Below are 17,009 nucleotides of genomic sequence, written 5' to 3' on the forward strand. Positions count from 1 at the left end.
TGTTCAGCCCAGACACTGAGGTCCAGCACCAAGGGCCTTCTGGCGGTTCCCTCTCTGCGAGAAGCCAAATTAAGATAAGATAAGATAAGATAAACTGTGTTCGCATTAGCCAACGGCCATAGCAACATAAAACAAGCAATATATACAAATAAAATATGTACAAATAAAAAAATTAAAATAAAGAGAAGCCAAGTTACAGGGAACGAGGCAGAGGGCCTTCTTGGTAGTGGCACCCGCCCTGTGGAATGCCTCCCATCAGATGTCAAGGAAATAAACAACTATCTGACTTTTAGAAGACATCTGAAGGCAGCCCTGTTGAGGGAAGCTTTTAACGTTTGATGTTTTATTGTGTTCTTAATATTCTGTTGGGAGCCGCCCAGAGTGGCTGGGGAAACCCAGCCAGATGCGCGGGGTATAAATTATTGTTATTGTTATTATTAACATTTCACAAGGCCCACATACAGCCTCCCATAACCTGCTGGGTCCCTCTGCAGGGCCACCAACCAGCAGCTCCTCCAGCTCCTCCCAGCTCTCATTCAGCCCTGACCACCCTGTCCAGGGCTTCTTCTCTGAGATCATGACTCGAACCCCCTGCTCCTGTCCGGAAGGGGCGCTCTTGTGCTACAGTGCAAGGACTATTTGCGGTATCAGAAATTAGAGGGTTTCAGCAGGAAGCCACGTGACATGGTCTGATGGAGAATGAAGCCGTCTGAGTGCCTTGGTGCCATCGTGAGTGCAGAAGAGAGAGGTGAATTGTTGCTTCCTGGCACTGGGCACTCTCCTGGTCCTGCAGCCAAGGGTTGCATTAGCCTGCATGCGCCTGTTCCGCTCCTGTTTGTAAGTGCACCCACATTCGATCTGTTCCCGCCTCCCCTCCCTGGAACAGCATGCTCAGTTTTGCCTCTGCCGCCAGAGCTTTCTCTATAATTCACGGCCCAACTAATTCAGGAGGGAAATGCCACCGCGTGCTTTGAGACTGTGGCAACGGGAGGCGCAGAAAGCCTCTGTCGTCTTGCCATCTTCTTGCCTGGTGCTGTTCTGGCCCAGTGAGCAGAGCCACCGGCGGTGAGGGATCCGGCCCAGTTTTGTCCGGTGGAGTCTCTGGGTATCTCTGACATCTCTGCAAAGAGCAAAAGGAAGTTGCCTCTGGAAACGCAAAAGTGCTTGTTTGCCTCCTCTCATCCTTTGAGACAAAAATGAGGTCAGGAGGAGTGCTGCCACCATTGAGCTGGGCAAGAGCGGGAGGAAAAAGAAAAAAACTGGTTTTCCCTCCCCTCTCCACTGAAATTTGCTGCCTCCAGGTTACTAAAAACTGCCCTGAGTGCAGTGTTCTGTGGGCTTTCTTTTCTCTAATCTCTTTCTCTCTCCTCCTTTTCATTTTCTTTTTTTGTGTTAGAAATATCCAGCACCAATTTCTAACCTCTTGGCAGCAGTGTCATCCAACACTGGGTTCTGTGTTTGCCCTTTGCTGCCATGCCAGGGCAAACTTGAAGTAGGCTTGATAATCTGGACGGACGGACAGAGCTGTCGCTCAGAGGCTGGGCTGCTCTTCTGTTCTCTTCTCAAGGCTGCTGCTGGCTGAGGGGTCCTGCTGTTCAGCTCAGTCAAGCAGCCAGTTGCACTCTCATCGAATCATAGAACTGTAGAGCTGGAAGGGACCCCGAGGGTCATTTAGTCCAACCCCCTAAAATGCAGGAATCTCAACTAAAGCATTCATGACAGATGGCCATCCAACCTCTGCTTTAAAAAGTCCAAGGAAAGAATCTTTGACGGTGTGCTGGGCCCGGGGTAACCCGTGAAATGCAGTCCAGGTCCGGTCCAGAATCCAAAGGTTCTGCTGAGAGACAGTCCGACAGGCCAAGGCAGGAATCCAGGCAAGGTCAGGCACAGGATCTCAGGCAGGATCTAGCATACAGCAATGTTGCTCCTGCAACCTGGGACGGGGTTCGACAGCCTTTTATCTTTGTCGGGGTAGCGGCCGGTCCTGATCCCCCGGTGACTCACCTTCCAGTCTTGCCCGAAGGCAAGCACTCCTCCTGCGAGTACTCAGGTCTCTCCTTCTCTCAGACCTCAGTCTCTGCAGCTCGGGAGATGTCGGTGGGTGACTAGACCCAGGGGCCGCCTCAGCCTCCCCTGACCCAACCGGTAGTGGAGCAGCTGTAAGTGATGGCCCAGCTGGAGGCATCTGGAGCCAGGGCAGGCTCAGGCCCCTGACTCGGCCCAGCTGGTGCTTGTTGCAGGGGAACCTGTGCAGACTGGAACTCTTCAGGATCAGGCCCCAGACTTGGTTCAGATGCCGCCTGGGGCAAAGGATCTGGTGCAGACTGAGTCTCCTCTGGTTCCGGGTCCGAGCCCAGGTCCCAGACCATCACAGACAGATTAGTCTTTGTACCCTTCCATGGGGCAGAGGCAGGGGCTTAGTGATAAGTGTGTGACACAGCCCCCTTTTGACTATGTTTTCATTTTTTGGGGGCCCCATACCAACTGGAGCAAGGAAATAATTCCTCCAGACACACACACCCATCCTTCCCTACACCACAGCAGCATTATTTTGCTACAAATTGGAAATTGGAGGCAGCAGAGTACAAAAGCACATTGCCCCCCTCCCTGGTTTTTTGTTTTTTTAAATTCTGCTGCCCTGAGTGCAGTTGCTTCAGCAAGAAATGTGGGACAGCGAGAGGGTCTAGCCTGCGGAAGAAGGTCTAGCCTGGGATTCTTGCAGACCTTGGGGACCACTGGGGTGGGGGAAGAGAAGGATGTTGTTTGACAAGCACACAGAGTGCAACGAGATTGAGTGTTTGGGGTGGTGGGGAGGTTCGGTTAATTTCATAGTGTTGCAGGAATCTATGCATAGGTTGGGGGGGTTGCCCCTCCAGCAGATATCCTGCACATGCAGCCCACTACCAAAATCAGCACAATCACTTTTGTGATTTGTCCCCACAAAACACTTCATCACAGTTTCTTCCTATCTATTCAAAGGGCCTTTGCTGCAGGATACCAAATGGAAGAATTCACTGATAAATGTACTGTCTCGCTGGGAAAACTTCAGAAATTCCTATAGACCTGTGAGCTCAGCTGCTCAGCAGCCCCTCTGCCTGAGGGATAATTCCTGGCATCCTGATACCTGAGTGCCAGACAGGTAGCCATTCCAGAAAGAACAAACCCAGATGAAGACAAAAGGGTGTGATGATCTTGGCTGGGAAACAGGGAAATGTAAATATCTTTTTTGTTACACTTGATGGATGTTTGTTGGAGGGCAAGGGGAACCGTGGGGCAGGGTCCAGGATGCTCAGATTCCTGCCACCAGACCTCCCCTTTCATGATGTAACCGTGATGTAGTTTTTGGGGGGTGTAACATGGGGATTAGCAGCTAATAAAAGTTTGGGGGCTTTTTTGTTTGGGGCTTCCATCTTGTTCCACTTGGTGGCAGGTGGGAGTCCTGTGGCGACAGTCTTCAATCAAGACCAAGCCGACTGGCTGCTGTTTTACTCTGGTATTCCTGGCTGGTGTCCTTGTTTTTTGTCCAAGGGAGCCCTCAGATTTCTCTGTTAACAGTTGTACATAGGTTGTACATTGACAATAAAAGTATTATTATTATTATTATTATTATTATTATTATTATTATTATTATTATTTCAAGCTTTGCTGGATGACAGCTTGAGGCAGCTGCAGACAAGCAGGTTTCTGGTTGCCTATTGAATGTTCTGAGCCTTGTGTGTTTGGTGGAGACCACAGGATGGAAGAAGGGTGCTCTTATGCTGCTCAGGTCCTGCTTGCAAACTTTCCATGGATGCATCTGGTTGGCCTCTGTGAGAACAGAGTGCTGGACTAGGTGGGTCTTTGGCCTGATCCAGCAGCCTCTTCTGATGTCCTTACTCCAGTCCCAGAAGGGCAAGTGAACTTCTGCACCTGGCTACTCACTCTGCAAACAGCTGTGCTTCCCTCTCTCCCTTGCACAAGGTAGCGACCGGCCTGTGAAACTTTGAGAGGAACTGGACTGAACAGGAGGAAGTTGCTGAGTTGCCTAATAGAGGGAGCAGAGAGAGGCTTGGTTTGCTGACGGCAGGGATTTTGTTGTTGCTTTTTGGTAGTATGCAGCTGGACCCAAACTGTGGAATCGGGAAAAGAATTGTGCAGCTGGGAAGCTGATAATATGCAGCTGGTAAAATGCAGGACAGGACTTGACATGTGTGTTTGTTGAGCACTTGAATGACTGGCACTGCCGGGGACAGCTTGCACACAAATTATAGCAAGGTAGAAGGCACTCGGTTGTATTCTCGTCATTTCACAGTTGGCTTTTGTTTGTTTGTGAGCTGCCTCCAAGCTGCTGAAATGAAAGGCGAGTAACAGATACCATATTTTTTGCTCTTTAAGACGCACCTAGTTATTGGAAGAGGAAAACAAGAAAAAAAAATATTCCGAATCCCAGAAGCCAGGACAGCAAGCGGGATCGCTGCACAGCATCCTGCTTGCTGTCCTGGCTTATGGGATAGCCTCTCCCGGGCAAGGGGAACCTTCATCCCCTTCCCAGGAGAGGCTGTGTGTGGCTAAGGCCAAGGGCAGCCCTTCTCCCTCCTTAGGGAAAAGCCACGAAGAGCTGCACACACGCTCCACGCGGCTCTTTAAAGGGAGTGCTGAGCAGAGCCTCCCGTCTGCATTCGCTCCATAAGAAGCACACACATTCTCCCTTACTTTTTAGGAGGGGGAAAGTACGTCTTATAGAGCGAAAAATACGGTAGATTGATGAAGATGTCGCCCCAGTGTGTGGCATCTGTGGAAAAGGCGAGCGCCATACAAAGGATCATTAGGAAAGGAATTGAAAATTGGACTGCCAACATCACCCTGCCGTTATACCAGTCTATGATTCAGCCACACTTAGTCTGTGATTCAGCTCACCTCTCAAAGGAGATTGTAGAGTTGGAAAAGGTTTGGAGAAGGGCCACCAAGATGATGCAGGGGAGACAGCAGCTCCCCTGTCAGGAAAAGTTGCAGCGCCTGGGACTTCTTAGGTTAGAGAAAAGGGGAGTCAGAGGCAACATGACAGAAGTTTATACCATTGTGAAGAATTTTATAATTGAAGAAGAATAGACTACTTAAAAAAAATATTATAGTCAAATGAAATCGCGGGCAGGATTTGAGGCAGAAGCGAAAATGGTAAAATGTTGGTAAATAGAGAAACTTTTTTCTGACAGATAAAGACATAATGCAGTAGAAAAGATTTGAGTACAAACACTGGGGAGGTGGGAGTGGGAAGTCAATTTATGAAACAATGCAATTATTTGAGATGCGGATCATTGTGAAAATGTTTGGAAAATCTAATAAAAAATTATACCGCAAAAAAGGAAGTGGGGGGGGGGCAGAGTCTCCATCCAGCTGCTGCCCCCGAAGAGTCCGTGGTTGGTTTTCCTCCAGCCCTGCACCATCTCTTGGTCCTCGGCCATAACCCACCTTAAAACCTTTCTGTTTCAGCCCTTCCCGGCCCCTCGCAAACATGAATGATGCCATGGTGACCCACATGTCCTCCGGAGCCCCGACTCCAACGAAAAGGTAGGGATGTGCCCTCCGTTTGTGAGGGGTGGGAGATGGGGGGCTCCTCTGGGGGCGCTGCAGAGAGAAGGTGGTTGATGAAGGAGCGGAGATGGCAGCTCCTGCTCTGAGCGTTCTGGATATTGCTCAAACCAGGTTTGATTCCTGGCGGTGTCTCTGCGGCTTGAGGTTTCCCCCCACGGTGCACCTGAGCCATTTCTCCACCTGGAGGAGGCACTGGGGTTCCCTGTTGGCTGGGACCAGCCCTTCTCTCTCTCCCCACCCAAAACACCACTCTTCAGGTCTGAATTCCTCCCCCCAGCCCCATGACCTGCTGTGCAGAACCTGAAACAAGTTCATTTCCCAAATGTCAGGAGGCAACTGAGGAGGATAAAACCACAACTGACGCCTGGAGAGATCTGATTTGGCGTTTCCCATTGACTCTCTGAAGAGCTTTCCTGCTTTCTTAGGCAAAGATGAATTGGAGTCATCTTTTTAAGTTCCTTTCGCTTGTTTTTTAACCATCAGTATGGTTTTGTCTCCTGCATGTAAAGGCTTCGTTTGTTTTGATCTTGTCCCTTAAGTGAGTTTAATGTACAGTCATAGCTCAGGTTGAAGTAGCTTCGGGATGAGTATTTTCGGGTTGCGTCCCGTGGCGACCCAGAAGTAACTGAGTGCATTACTTTCGGGTTTCGCTGCTCGCGCATGCGCAGACGCTCGAAATGACGTCACACGCATGCGCGGAAGCGGCGAATCGCGACAGGCGCAGATGCAGGTTGCGTTCACTTCAGGATGCGAACGGGGCTCTGGAATGGATCCCGCTCGCATCCAGAGGTACCACTGTAGAAGGATTATTCTGACCGGGACGAGCGGTGCTTGTCTCTTACCTGGCCCAGGGAGCTACCTTAGACTAAGCAGGGACCATTCTCCCATTGGGTTTGAGCTGGCTTTGAACACTTCTTAAGGGCACAGTGGAAAGGAAAAGAAAGAGGGGAACCTACTGACCAGGCAACGTTCTTGAGTGGGCATTATCTGGAGCTCCAGGAAGGCGCTGGCTCTGGGAGTAACATCTCCATCTTCCACTGCTCCAGCTTCTCCTCCCTGCCTGGAGGAGGCGGCAGAGTCAGGAAGAGAAGGCGCAGGAGCAGCTGCAATTGGGCAACATCAGAGAGGGCACAACCCTGGCAGGCCCAAGCCAGAACTGGCCCTAAGCTAAGGCACACATCGTTTGGCGCTCTCAGAGGGCATCAGGAAAGCCTGGCTGCTCTCCTCTCCTCTGGTTTCCAGCATCGCTGCCAAGCCTAGCCATTATGGCTAGTAGCCATGAGGAACCATTACCCTCCATGAATTTGCCCCGAAGCGAGAGGCACTTGCCCCTGCCAGAGCAGCCCTTGCTAAGCAGCTATGCCTTCAGCAGTCCTCCACCAACAACTTGCCCTGCCTGTGCCATGATCTGACGTCAGTTTTGCAGTTTTCACCTCCAGGGTTGAGGAACGAGAACGTTCTGTAAGAAGCACACACTTGAACATTCAAGCAGCTCCTGAGCTCTCTGTTTCGTGTAGGTTATCCGAGCTCTCTGTTTCCTGCTGTCTCTTTCAGGATTCAGGTGGAGGCGCGTGTTGGTGGAGCAAATTTCTTTTCCTTCTTCCTCTCTCCCGCTTGTTCCTCTGCAGCCCCCCTTCCCATATATCACAGGCTGCTTTTCTGACATTTCCAGACAAGAGGGTCCAGATTCTCCTTGCCTCTGCCCAATTGCACATTTTATTAAAAGCCTTGAAGCTCTGATGCCCACATGCCTCTGTCCGAAAAGCAGCTTTCTCTTTTGATCTAGGCCAGAGGGAGGCCTGCTTGAGATATGCCGCCTTGTGAGCAAAGCACAGCCTCCTTCCAGAGACGCAACCTGAGTTGGGGTGGAGCTGGAGCCCACAGCCTCGTAAACGGGAGTCTAGCCAGACCATAACGCATCCAGCAGCCCACTTTGTGTTTGCTCTGCCCGTAAAGTGATGTCACGGCGAGTGTTACAAGCCCTGGTTACGACCGTGTTGCCCCGGAATGGGGGGTGCAAAGACAGGTCGTGGCCTTTTGTACTCTGGCACCAGAAAACCGGTAGCGGAGCCTCGGGCATCCCTGAACTCCTGCTTTGTCTTACGAGAGAGGGAGAAACCATTTGGGCAAGGAGACTTAAAACAGTCTTGAGAAATGTAACACATGAAAATCAGGCAGGATTTCTACCCACAAGGCAACTGAGGCCAGTGCTGAATGTTACTGGATATTTTGAAAAGCGTGGAGATAAACAGATAGCAGTGAGTTTCTTTAGATGCTGAAAAAGCCTTTGAACTGCCTTTCTCACAATCTGACCCATGAGTTCTAGTCTTATGAAAGAGGGAGAAACACTCTTTCCATTTTCTCAATGCCATTCACAATTTTATTTACCTCTGCCATGCCCCCCCCCTACTCACCTTTTCTCTCTCCCCAAGAGCTCGCAAAGTTATAACTTTTCCTCATGGGGCGGATGCTTCATTTCGCTTGGTCATTTTGGTTTTCCCTTTCTGAACCTTTAATCCAAGCCTCTTCCCTTGGGGGGACGCCGGCTTTTGGGAGCTTGTTCCTCTGCCACCCTGAAGTTCATCAAGGGGGGAGTCATTGGCTTGCATTGTTTTTGTCCTTGCTTTTATTATGTATTCTGTATTTTGTATTTTTATGCTGTGAACTGCCCTGAGATTTACAGATGGAGTGCGGTATACAAATTTTAATCATCATCATCATCAGGGTGAAACATGTCAGCACACAACCACTAAGTTAAAACCCAGCCCGTTACTAAAAAAAAAAAAAAAGGCTCCCTGGACAAGTGAAAAGTCTTCCATCTGTTGCTGAAAAGGCATCAAAGTTTGGCGTCTGGGTGGGGAAGATGAAGAGCCACATGCCCCCTCGGCTCAGCAGCAGCCTTGCTCCCTGCAGGGGACCCCTCCTCCTCCTCCCCTTTTGTCTTGCTCAAGACGGGCTGTTGCCTCTTGGAAGGTCCCCCATGAATCTTACAGAGAGGGGGGGCCTCCTTGTTTATGACTTTTCACTGCCGCTAAGCCCAGCTTTATGGCGAGGCCATAAAACACTGCAAGCGGCGATTGAAGTCAGCTTGGAGGTGTAATGCCTTTAAAGCATGATGTGGGGTCAGAGGTGAGCCTTGTAAATAGTCTCATGCCATAAAAGTAATTGGGGAAAGGGAGGCGCTCCAAATCGGAGAACAGTCTTTGTGCACCGGGGAGAGAGGAGGCTGTGTTTAGAGCAGCCAGTTTGGTGCACCCCAGGAATAGCTGGAACTACAACTCCCATCACCCCTGACCGTTGGCCATACCGTCTGGGGCTGATGGAAGCTGTCCTCCAGCGACATCTGTGTGGCACCAGGTTGGGAAAGCCTGGCTTGGAGCAGACAGAAGAAGAGCCTGCTGGATCAGGCCAGTGCCCCAGCTAGTCCATCATCCTGTGGATGACCAGATGAGTCAATGGATTTGAGCACAGGAGCACCCTCTCCCCTCCTGTGGCTTCCAGCGCCTGGGATTCAGAAGCATTGCTGCCTCTGACAGGGGAGGGCAGAGCAGAGCCATCCTGGCTAGGAGCCATCGATATCACTCCCCACTCCTCCTCGAAATTATCCAATCTCCTTTTAAAGCCATCTAGGTTTAAAGCCATCTAAGGGACACTGGTTGCGCTGTGGGTTAAACCACAGAGCCTAGGGCTTGCCGATCAGAAGGTCGGCGGTTCGAATCCCCGCAATGACGGGGTGAGCTCCCGTTGCTCTGTCCCTGCTCCTGCCAACCCAGCAGTTCAAAAGCACACCAGTGCAAGTAGATATATAGGTACCGCTCCGGCGGGAAGGTAAACGGCGTTTCCGTGCGCTGCTGTGGTTCGCCAGAAGTGGCTGAGTCATGCTGGCCACATGAAGCTGTACGCCGGCTCCTTCGGCCTATATAGCTAGATGAGCGCCGTAACCCCAGAGTCGTCCACGACTGGACCTAACAGTCAGGGGTCCCTTTACCTTTAAATTGGTAGCCTCCTGTGGGCTGTGCACTGCATGAAGAAGGACGTCAATGCAAGAAGACTCTTGAGAGTCCCATGGACTGCAAGAAGATCCAACCTCTCCATTCTGAAGGAAATCAGCCCTGAGTGCTCACTGGAAGGACAGATCCTGAAGCTGAGGCTCCAAGACTTTGGCCACCTCATGAGAAGAGAAGACTCCCTGGAAAAGACCCTGATGTTGGGAAAGATGGAGGGCACAAGGAGAAGGGGATGACAGAGGACAAGACGGTGGGACAGTGTTCTCGAAGCTAACAGCATGATGGTTGAATTTTACTGTATTTTGTTTGTTTGTATTAAATGAAACTTTTTTGAATTCTGGTGCTGGAGGAGACTCTTGAGAGTCCCATTGACTGCAAGAAGATCCAACCTCTCCATTCTGAAGGAAATCAGCCCTGAGTGCTCACTGGAAGGACAGATCCTGAAGCTGAGGTTCCAAGACTTTGGCCACCTCATGAGAAGAGAAGACTCCCTGGAAAAGACCCTGATGTTGGGAAAGATGGAGGGCACAAGGAGAAGGGGACGACAGAGGACGAGATGGTGGGACAATGTTGTCGAAGCGACCAGCATGAGTTTGACCAAACTGCGGGAGGCAGTGGAAGACAGAAGTGCCTGGCGTGCTCTGGTCCATGGGGTCACAAAGAGTTGGACACGACTAAACAACAACAACAGGGGAAGGAAGGGAGTGAGGAGCTGCGGCTTGAGAGACGAAAAGTGTCAAGGGACATGTCTTGGCCGGAGCTGGGAGAGGTGGAAGCAAGCAAATCTTGTTTCCTCAGCCTTGTGGCAGAGAAGCAACGGCCTCGAGGACTTCCGGGTTAGCGCCAGCGCTGAATGGCGGATTTCTCCCGGAGCTCCGGGAGAGATCTGCTTCGCGGGTTCGGGTCCCGTAGCTCACGGCGGAGCAAGGACCCTCAAAAGTCACAGGCGCGTAGCCTGTGAACCGGAGACTCGGCGGGCACCTTTGCCCCCCCCCCCGACGTTGTGAAATAGCCTTTTTAAAGGCTATAGATCAGCGGAGGGTGCGTGGAGCGGTGCTGAGAGTCGCTTTCACCCAGCCTGCGAAGCGAAGCCGCGTCGCCATTAGCGGAGAGCGCTGACTTCTTCCGAAGATTTTGGATTAAAAAAGAGCAACTTTCCGTGAGTAGGATTGAGCTTGCATTAATAATTGGACACTAAAACTAAAGAAATTGGGCACCGAGACGGATAAGCATTAAAAAGGAAGTCTGCTTTCCGTCCTGCAGCAAGATTAAAGCGAAAGGCATTTAAGCTGTAACTTTTTGACAGGAGAGTTTACGAGCCAAGAAACCCAACACCAAGTAAAGAACTCCCCCCCCAGAAGGCAGGAGGGGGGGGGGAGAAGATTTTAAAGGGATTCCCTGCCTGTTTTTAAAGGAGATTGAACTGTTTACCGCTGCTCATCTACCTGGGGGTCGGACTGCCGGAGGAAAGGAACCGACTAAGGACGGTCGTTACAAAAAAGGTTAGAAAGTAACTGTAATATAGACTCCGGCTACTCTCAACTTGAAACATCGTATTTTGCTATATAGTAAGTTACTTGCAGGACACTATTGATTTGGATCTTTTACAAAGAAAGGGACTTGGAGGGCTTTTGCCTTTTGGAAGTGTGGGAACAACTTAAAGTTTAAGAACTGACTTTACGCCCTCTAGAGGATTTGGACAGTTTCAGCAACAAGCGGAATTTAAAACCTGAGAACTTTTATCTTTTGACAGCTTAAGAGTGTGGGAATGACCTTGAATGAAAGACTTTGTTATGGCAGATGGTAAACAGAAAGAAGACTCACAAGAAACGACTTTGAGATCTGGTAGACAATACAAAGTTGATCTTTCTATGCAAAGAAGGGCCTCTGTATCAGGGGCCTCGGGAACTGCAGCTGTCACAAAGGCAAAAGTGAAAACAATGTCTTCTGAAGAAGCGTTTGCAAAGGCATTGGGAAAAATAAATGATTCTTTAGAGGAATTAAAGAAGCAAGGCGCTGAAACAAATAAGAAAATTGAAGAAATCTCTGGGAAAATTGATTTAAATACTAAAAGCATAACTGACCTCGGGAATAAAGTGAACTCTAACGCAGAAGCAATTGGGAAACTACTGGAAGATTCATCTACAACACGAAAGATAGCTGAGGAAGCCAAGGAAATTGCTACTGCTGTTGAAGGGAAACTTCCACCGGTGTACAGGAAACTGGATGAGTATGAACTGACACTTTCTATGCAGGATATGCAACGCAAGGAGAAGAACCTAAGGATTAGACTTGTGCCAGAAAAGGAAGGAGACAACTTGGTGGATTACTTGACAAAAGAGTTTTCTGACTTCTGGAAGCAAGATTTGAAAGAAGAAGAGTTCAAAATAGAGAGTGCATTTAGGTTGGGAATAAGGCAGAGGAAGAATAGACCCAGAGATTGCTTGATAACTCTAAGATCCAAAGAAGAGAGAGATAAAATATTGAACCTGCACTACCAAACAACCCTTCGAATTGAAGATTTTCATATTGAGATCTTTAAAGATATTCCCAAAAGTATTTTGGATGCAAGAGGTCCTTACAAGGATTTGGTGACACTACTGAAGAGGAACTACATACTATTCAGGTGGGAGTTTCCCCAAGGCCTGTCTTTTAAATACAAGGGGAAGAAAAGAAGAATAAAAACAGTGAGTGATAAAGACAAGTTCCTGGGAGAACACGAAGAAGACCTACAGAAAGAGACCTATCCAGGAGAAGGACATCCTTCAAGACTAGATACGGACACAGAGCCACCGACAAAGGACGAACAACAACTGGGAGCTGTAGGAGGAATTAAATAACCCCATCATGGCTTTGCAACTTCTAACCTGGAATTGTAATGGTCTAAACAATCCCCGAAAAAGGAAAAATATATTTCATGCTTTAAAGAAAGACCAATTGGACTTGATTTGTCTACAAGAGACCCACGTAACAAGAGCACACAGGAAACTATTAATAAATAAGAGATTGGGACAAGAATTTATATCTTCAGACAAAGTAAAAAAAAGAGGAGTGGTGATCTACGCAAAGGAAAATCTGCAGCCGAAACAAATTTTTAAAGATGACCAAGGAAGATATCTGGCAATTGAAATTCAATTTCAAGGAGAAAAACTTTTGATAGTGGGGATATACGCACCAAATGAAGGGAAAGCAGAATTTTTTAAGAAGTTGCATGAGACTTTAATGGACTATATGGACTACAAACTAATTATGATGGGAGACATGAATGGAGTAGTTTCAACAAATATGGATAAAGCACAAAGACAGGTAGTTACAAAAGATGGAAGACTACCAAAAACTTTTTTTGAAATGACTGACAATATGGATTTGATAGACATCTGGAGAACAAAACACCCATTAGAGAGAGAGGGAACCTTCTTTTCTGAAGCCAAAATGACATGGACTCGGATTGACCAAATTTGGGTGACTAGCAACATGGCGTCGAACATAAAGAAAGTGGAAATCTGCCCAAAAACTCTCTCCGACCATAACGCAGTAAAGATGGTGATGAAGCAAACAACAACTGGTTCCTTCAGATGGAGAATGAATGACACCTTATTCAGAGACGAGGAGATCTGTAAAAAGGCCCAAAAAACGTTGAAGGATTATTTTGAAATTAATCTAAGATCTAAAGTAGAAAAAAGAATAATATGGGACGCAAGTAAAGCCGTGATGAGAGGGTTTTTGATACAACAAAATACATTAAAGAAAAGAAAGCAAAATGAGAGGAAAGAGAAAATTCTGGAAAAGATAAAGGAAGGGGAAAGGAAACTAAGATTGAAGCCAAAATCGCAAGTGGTTTTAAGAGAAATTAAACTGTACCAAACACAATATATGGAACTGATGAATCAAGAAATAGAATGGAAAATTAAACAAATGAGACAAAAGACCTTTGAATCTGCAGATAAATGTGGCAAGTTACTGGCTTGGCAAATAAAGAAGAGACAAAAACTCAACACGGTAACAAATTTAGAAGTGGAGGGAAAGAACATATGCAACCCAGTGGAAATTAGGAACTGTTTTCAGAGCTACTTTAGACAATTGTATACACAAGGGCCGCAGAAAGATAAAGACATACAACAATTCCTCGAGAAAAATGGGCTGAAAAAGATTTCTCAGGAAAGTAAGACAATTTTGAACCAGGAGATATCAGCACAGGAAATAGAAGATGCCATTCAAAACATGACGTTGGGCAAATCACCTGGACCGGATGGATTGACTTCCAAATACTACAAAGTTTTGAAGGAAGGGCTTATACAACCCTTGAAGGAAGTCTGCAACGAGATCATGGAGGGGAGAAGGGCACCCGATACGTGGAGAGAGGCCTACATTACACTTATACCAAAGACAGAGACTGAAAAGACCCAACTTAAGAACTACCGACCCATCTCCTTACTAAATGTGGATTACAAAATCTTTGCTGATGTTTTAGCAAGGAGACTGAAAAGAGTTTTGATGGAGGAGATTCATGGGGACCAGGCGGGCTTTCTCCCGAAAAGGCATTTGTCGGACAATGTAAGGAATATAATTGACATTTTGGAGAAGTTGGAAGTGAATATAAACACTAAGGCTGTTTTGATATTTGTGGACGCCGAGAAAGCCTTTGACAATATTTCTTGGAGCTTCATGTTGAAGAACCTCCGGGGGATGGGGGTAGGCCAAGGGTTTGAAAATGGTATAGGTGCAATATATTCTGAACAGAAAGCAAAATTGATTGTAAATAATGTGGTAACAGAAGAGTTTAAGATTGAAAAAGGGACACGTCAGGGGTGCCCTATCTCCCCATTACTTTTTATATCGGTCCTGGAGGTTTTGCTTAATATGATTAGGAAGGACCAGTTGGTCAAAGGGGTTCAGGTCGGAGTTAAACAATATAAACTGAGAGCATTTGCAGATGATCTAGTACTTACTTTACAGGAGCCAGAAGCTAGTACGAAAAGAGTTTTGGAGATAATTCAAGAGTTTGGCCAATTGGCAGGATTTAAACTAAATAAGTCAAAGACTAAGGTATTGGAGAAAAATTTAACACAGATTGAAAAAGAAAGGTTTCAGAATGAGACGGGGTTGACTGTGGTTAAAAAAGTGAACTATCTGGGTGTGAATATGACAGCTAAGAATGTGAACCTATTTAAAGACAATTATGAAAAAACTTGGACAGAAGTGAAAAAAGATCTGGAGATCTGGTCAAATCTGAAGCTTTCCTTGTTAGGTCGAATTGCAGTTATAAAAATGAATGTATTGCCAAGAATGTTGTTTCTGTTTCAAGCATTACAAATAATGGATAAAATGGACTGTTTCAAGAAGTGGCAGAAAGATATATTTAAATTTGTCTGGCAGGGCAAGAAGCCCAGAATAAAATTTAAGATATTAACGGATTCAAAGGAAAGAGGGGGGTTTGCCCTGCCAGACTTTAAATTATACTATGAAGCGGCAGCTTTCTGCTGGCTAAAAGAATGGCTGCTTCTTGAAAACACAGACATTTTGGATTTGGAAGGATTTAACAATATTTTTGGGTGGCATGCATATTTGTGGTATGACAAGGTTAAAGCGCACAAAAGTTTCAAAAATCATATTGTCAGGAAAGCACTATTAAATGTCTGGGTTAGATATAAGGACTTGCTGGAAAATAAGACTCCAAGATGGCTATCACCAATGGAAGCTAAGGCAGTTAAAAAGCTAAATATGGAGTCGAAATGGCCAAGATATTGGGAAATTTTGGAAAAGGGACTTCCGGAGGCGGCGCGAAACAGCAATGGCGGTCCTCTTCAGTTGTTGAAGAGGGGCTCCGCGGAAAAGGGTCGTGCGCTGCGGCACAGCGACGACCCGTTTAGGAAAACCACGGGTAGAGTGAGCCCGTGGCCGTGGGATTCGGCGGGCACCAGGAGCGACCTCGGATACGCAGAAGGGACCCCGTAAGGGGCTCCGGAACGTGGAGGGGGTAGCGGTGCTGTGAATCCATCGCTCTTTCCGCGGAAGCGAAGCCGCGCGGCTGCTGCTGATGAGCGCTGACCTTTCTTCTTTGAACATTTGATTGGAAACAACAAACTCGTGAGTAAGAAATTTGAGGCTTTATTTGGACATCAAATTGGTGAATTTCGGCTGAAAGCGGGAGACGCTAAAAAGGAAGTCAGTCTTCCGTCCCTGTTTAAAGTACTGAGCAAAGTTTTTTTAAAGCGGAAGCGTTGAAAGGAGTTTAAAAGAAGTTGGAACTTACCCTGCAAGTTTGGATTTGATTGTGAGACTGTGCTATACCTCTCTATATTTTGTGGATTATAAAGTTATAAGCCCCAGCTCACGGGCTGCCTGGATACAAAGTAACATCAGACTGTGGCAACTGTGTATAGAGACATAAAGTTACATTGGGCTACTTTGCAGTTACAAAAAAGGAACTGTTGTTCACACCTTCGCAAAGAACCTTTATCATCTGCAGTTTAAAGTGAATTTAGAGGGTTTCCCCCCCTTATTTTGGATTTTACCATATTTGGGAATTAAATGGTGGAAACTTTTGGGGAGCTCCCCCTGCTGGATTGTGGAAATATAAACCTCTGAGAACTGCTGGTTGTTTTGGAAATCTTTTTGCCTGGATGATTGCTTTTCCCATGGGATTTACAATTTGACCTTGAAACCTAGACAGTTGTGGAATGAGTGTGGCAGGAAAAACAAGGGCTGCCAAGAAAGCAAAACAAACTGAACTATTGCAATCAACTTTGCCTGTGCAGCCACGTAGATCATCTGTTCCAATTGTGACAGGTCTGCAAGAAGGACAATTTAAACAGCCAGTTTTGGAGGATATGGCTGCAGGAGGATTAGACCCTATTTCTAAAGAAATATTGGATCAACTGGCAGCATTAAATAAGAAAGCTGATGAACAAGCGGCTAAATTTGACCAGGTTACAGCAACGATTAATAAGTTGACAGACCAAGTTGCTCAAAACACACAGGCGATAGGAAATTTTGAAAAGACTATATCAGAGAACCGAAAATTAGCTGAGGACGCAAACACGAAAGCAGACCAAAACAAAAAAAGGATTGAGGAATTAAGAGGGGAAGTAAGACCACTGAGTAGACAGGTCACTGAACAACAGGCCTATCTGTCTATGGCGGAGCTGAAAAACCGGGAAAGTAATCTTAGGATTAGAAATATTCCAGAACTAGAAAAGGAAGATTTGGCTGGCTTTTTGACTGCAGAAATATCCAAGTTCTGGGGTTTGGCAGAAGAGAAAGACTTCAAAATCGTCACCGCTTTTAGATTGGGAAGAGTGGCCAAGAAAGATAAACCAAGGGATTGCTTGATCATATTGAGATACAAGCAAGAAAAAGACAACATACTTGGCCTACATTTTAAAAACCCATTGGTGATACAGGGAAAGACAGCAGAAATCTTCAGAGACA

At 47.0% G+C, this 17,009-nt stretch overlaps 1 protein-coding gene across 8 annotated transcripts in view; it reads left to right on the plus strand.

Moving 5' to 3' along the window:
• The window catches only part of DTNB (dystrobrevin beta), a 108,701-nt gene that overhangs the window by 49,425 nt on the left and 42,267 nt on the right, over nucleotides 1–17,009 (plus strand). For all 8 annotated transcript variants that reach the window (XM_053383865.1, XM_053383869.1, XM_053383868.1 and 5 more), the window contains exon 10: nucleotides 5,470–5,547. In XM_053383865.1, the coding sequence (XP_053239840.1) occupies nucleotides 5,470–5,547 (78 nt within the window). The remainder of the gene's footprint in view (nucleotides 1–5,469; nucleotides 5,548–17,009) is intronic.

The sequence above is a fragment of the Podarcis raffonei genome, chromosome 3, assembly GCF_027172205.1.
Source record: "Podarcis raffonei isolate rPodRaf1 chromosome 3, rPodRaf1.pri, whole genome shotgun sequence".
NCBI classification, from domain to species: Eukaryota; Metazoa; Chordata; class Lepidosauria; order Squamata; family Lacertidae; genus Podarcis; species Podarcis raffonei.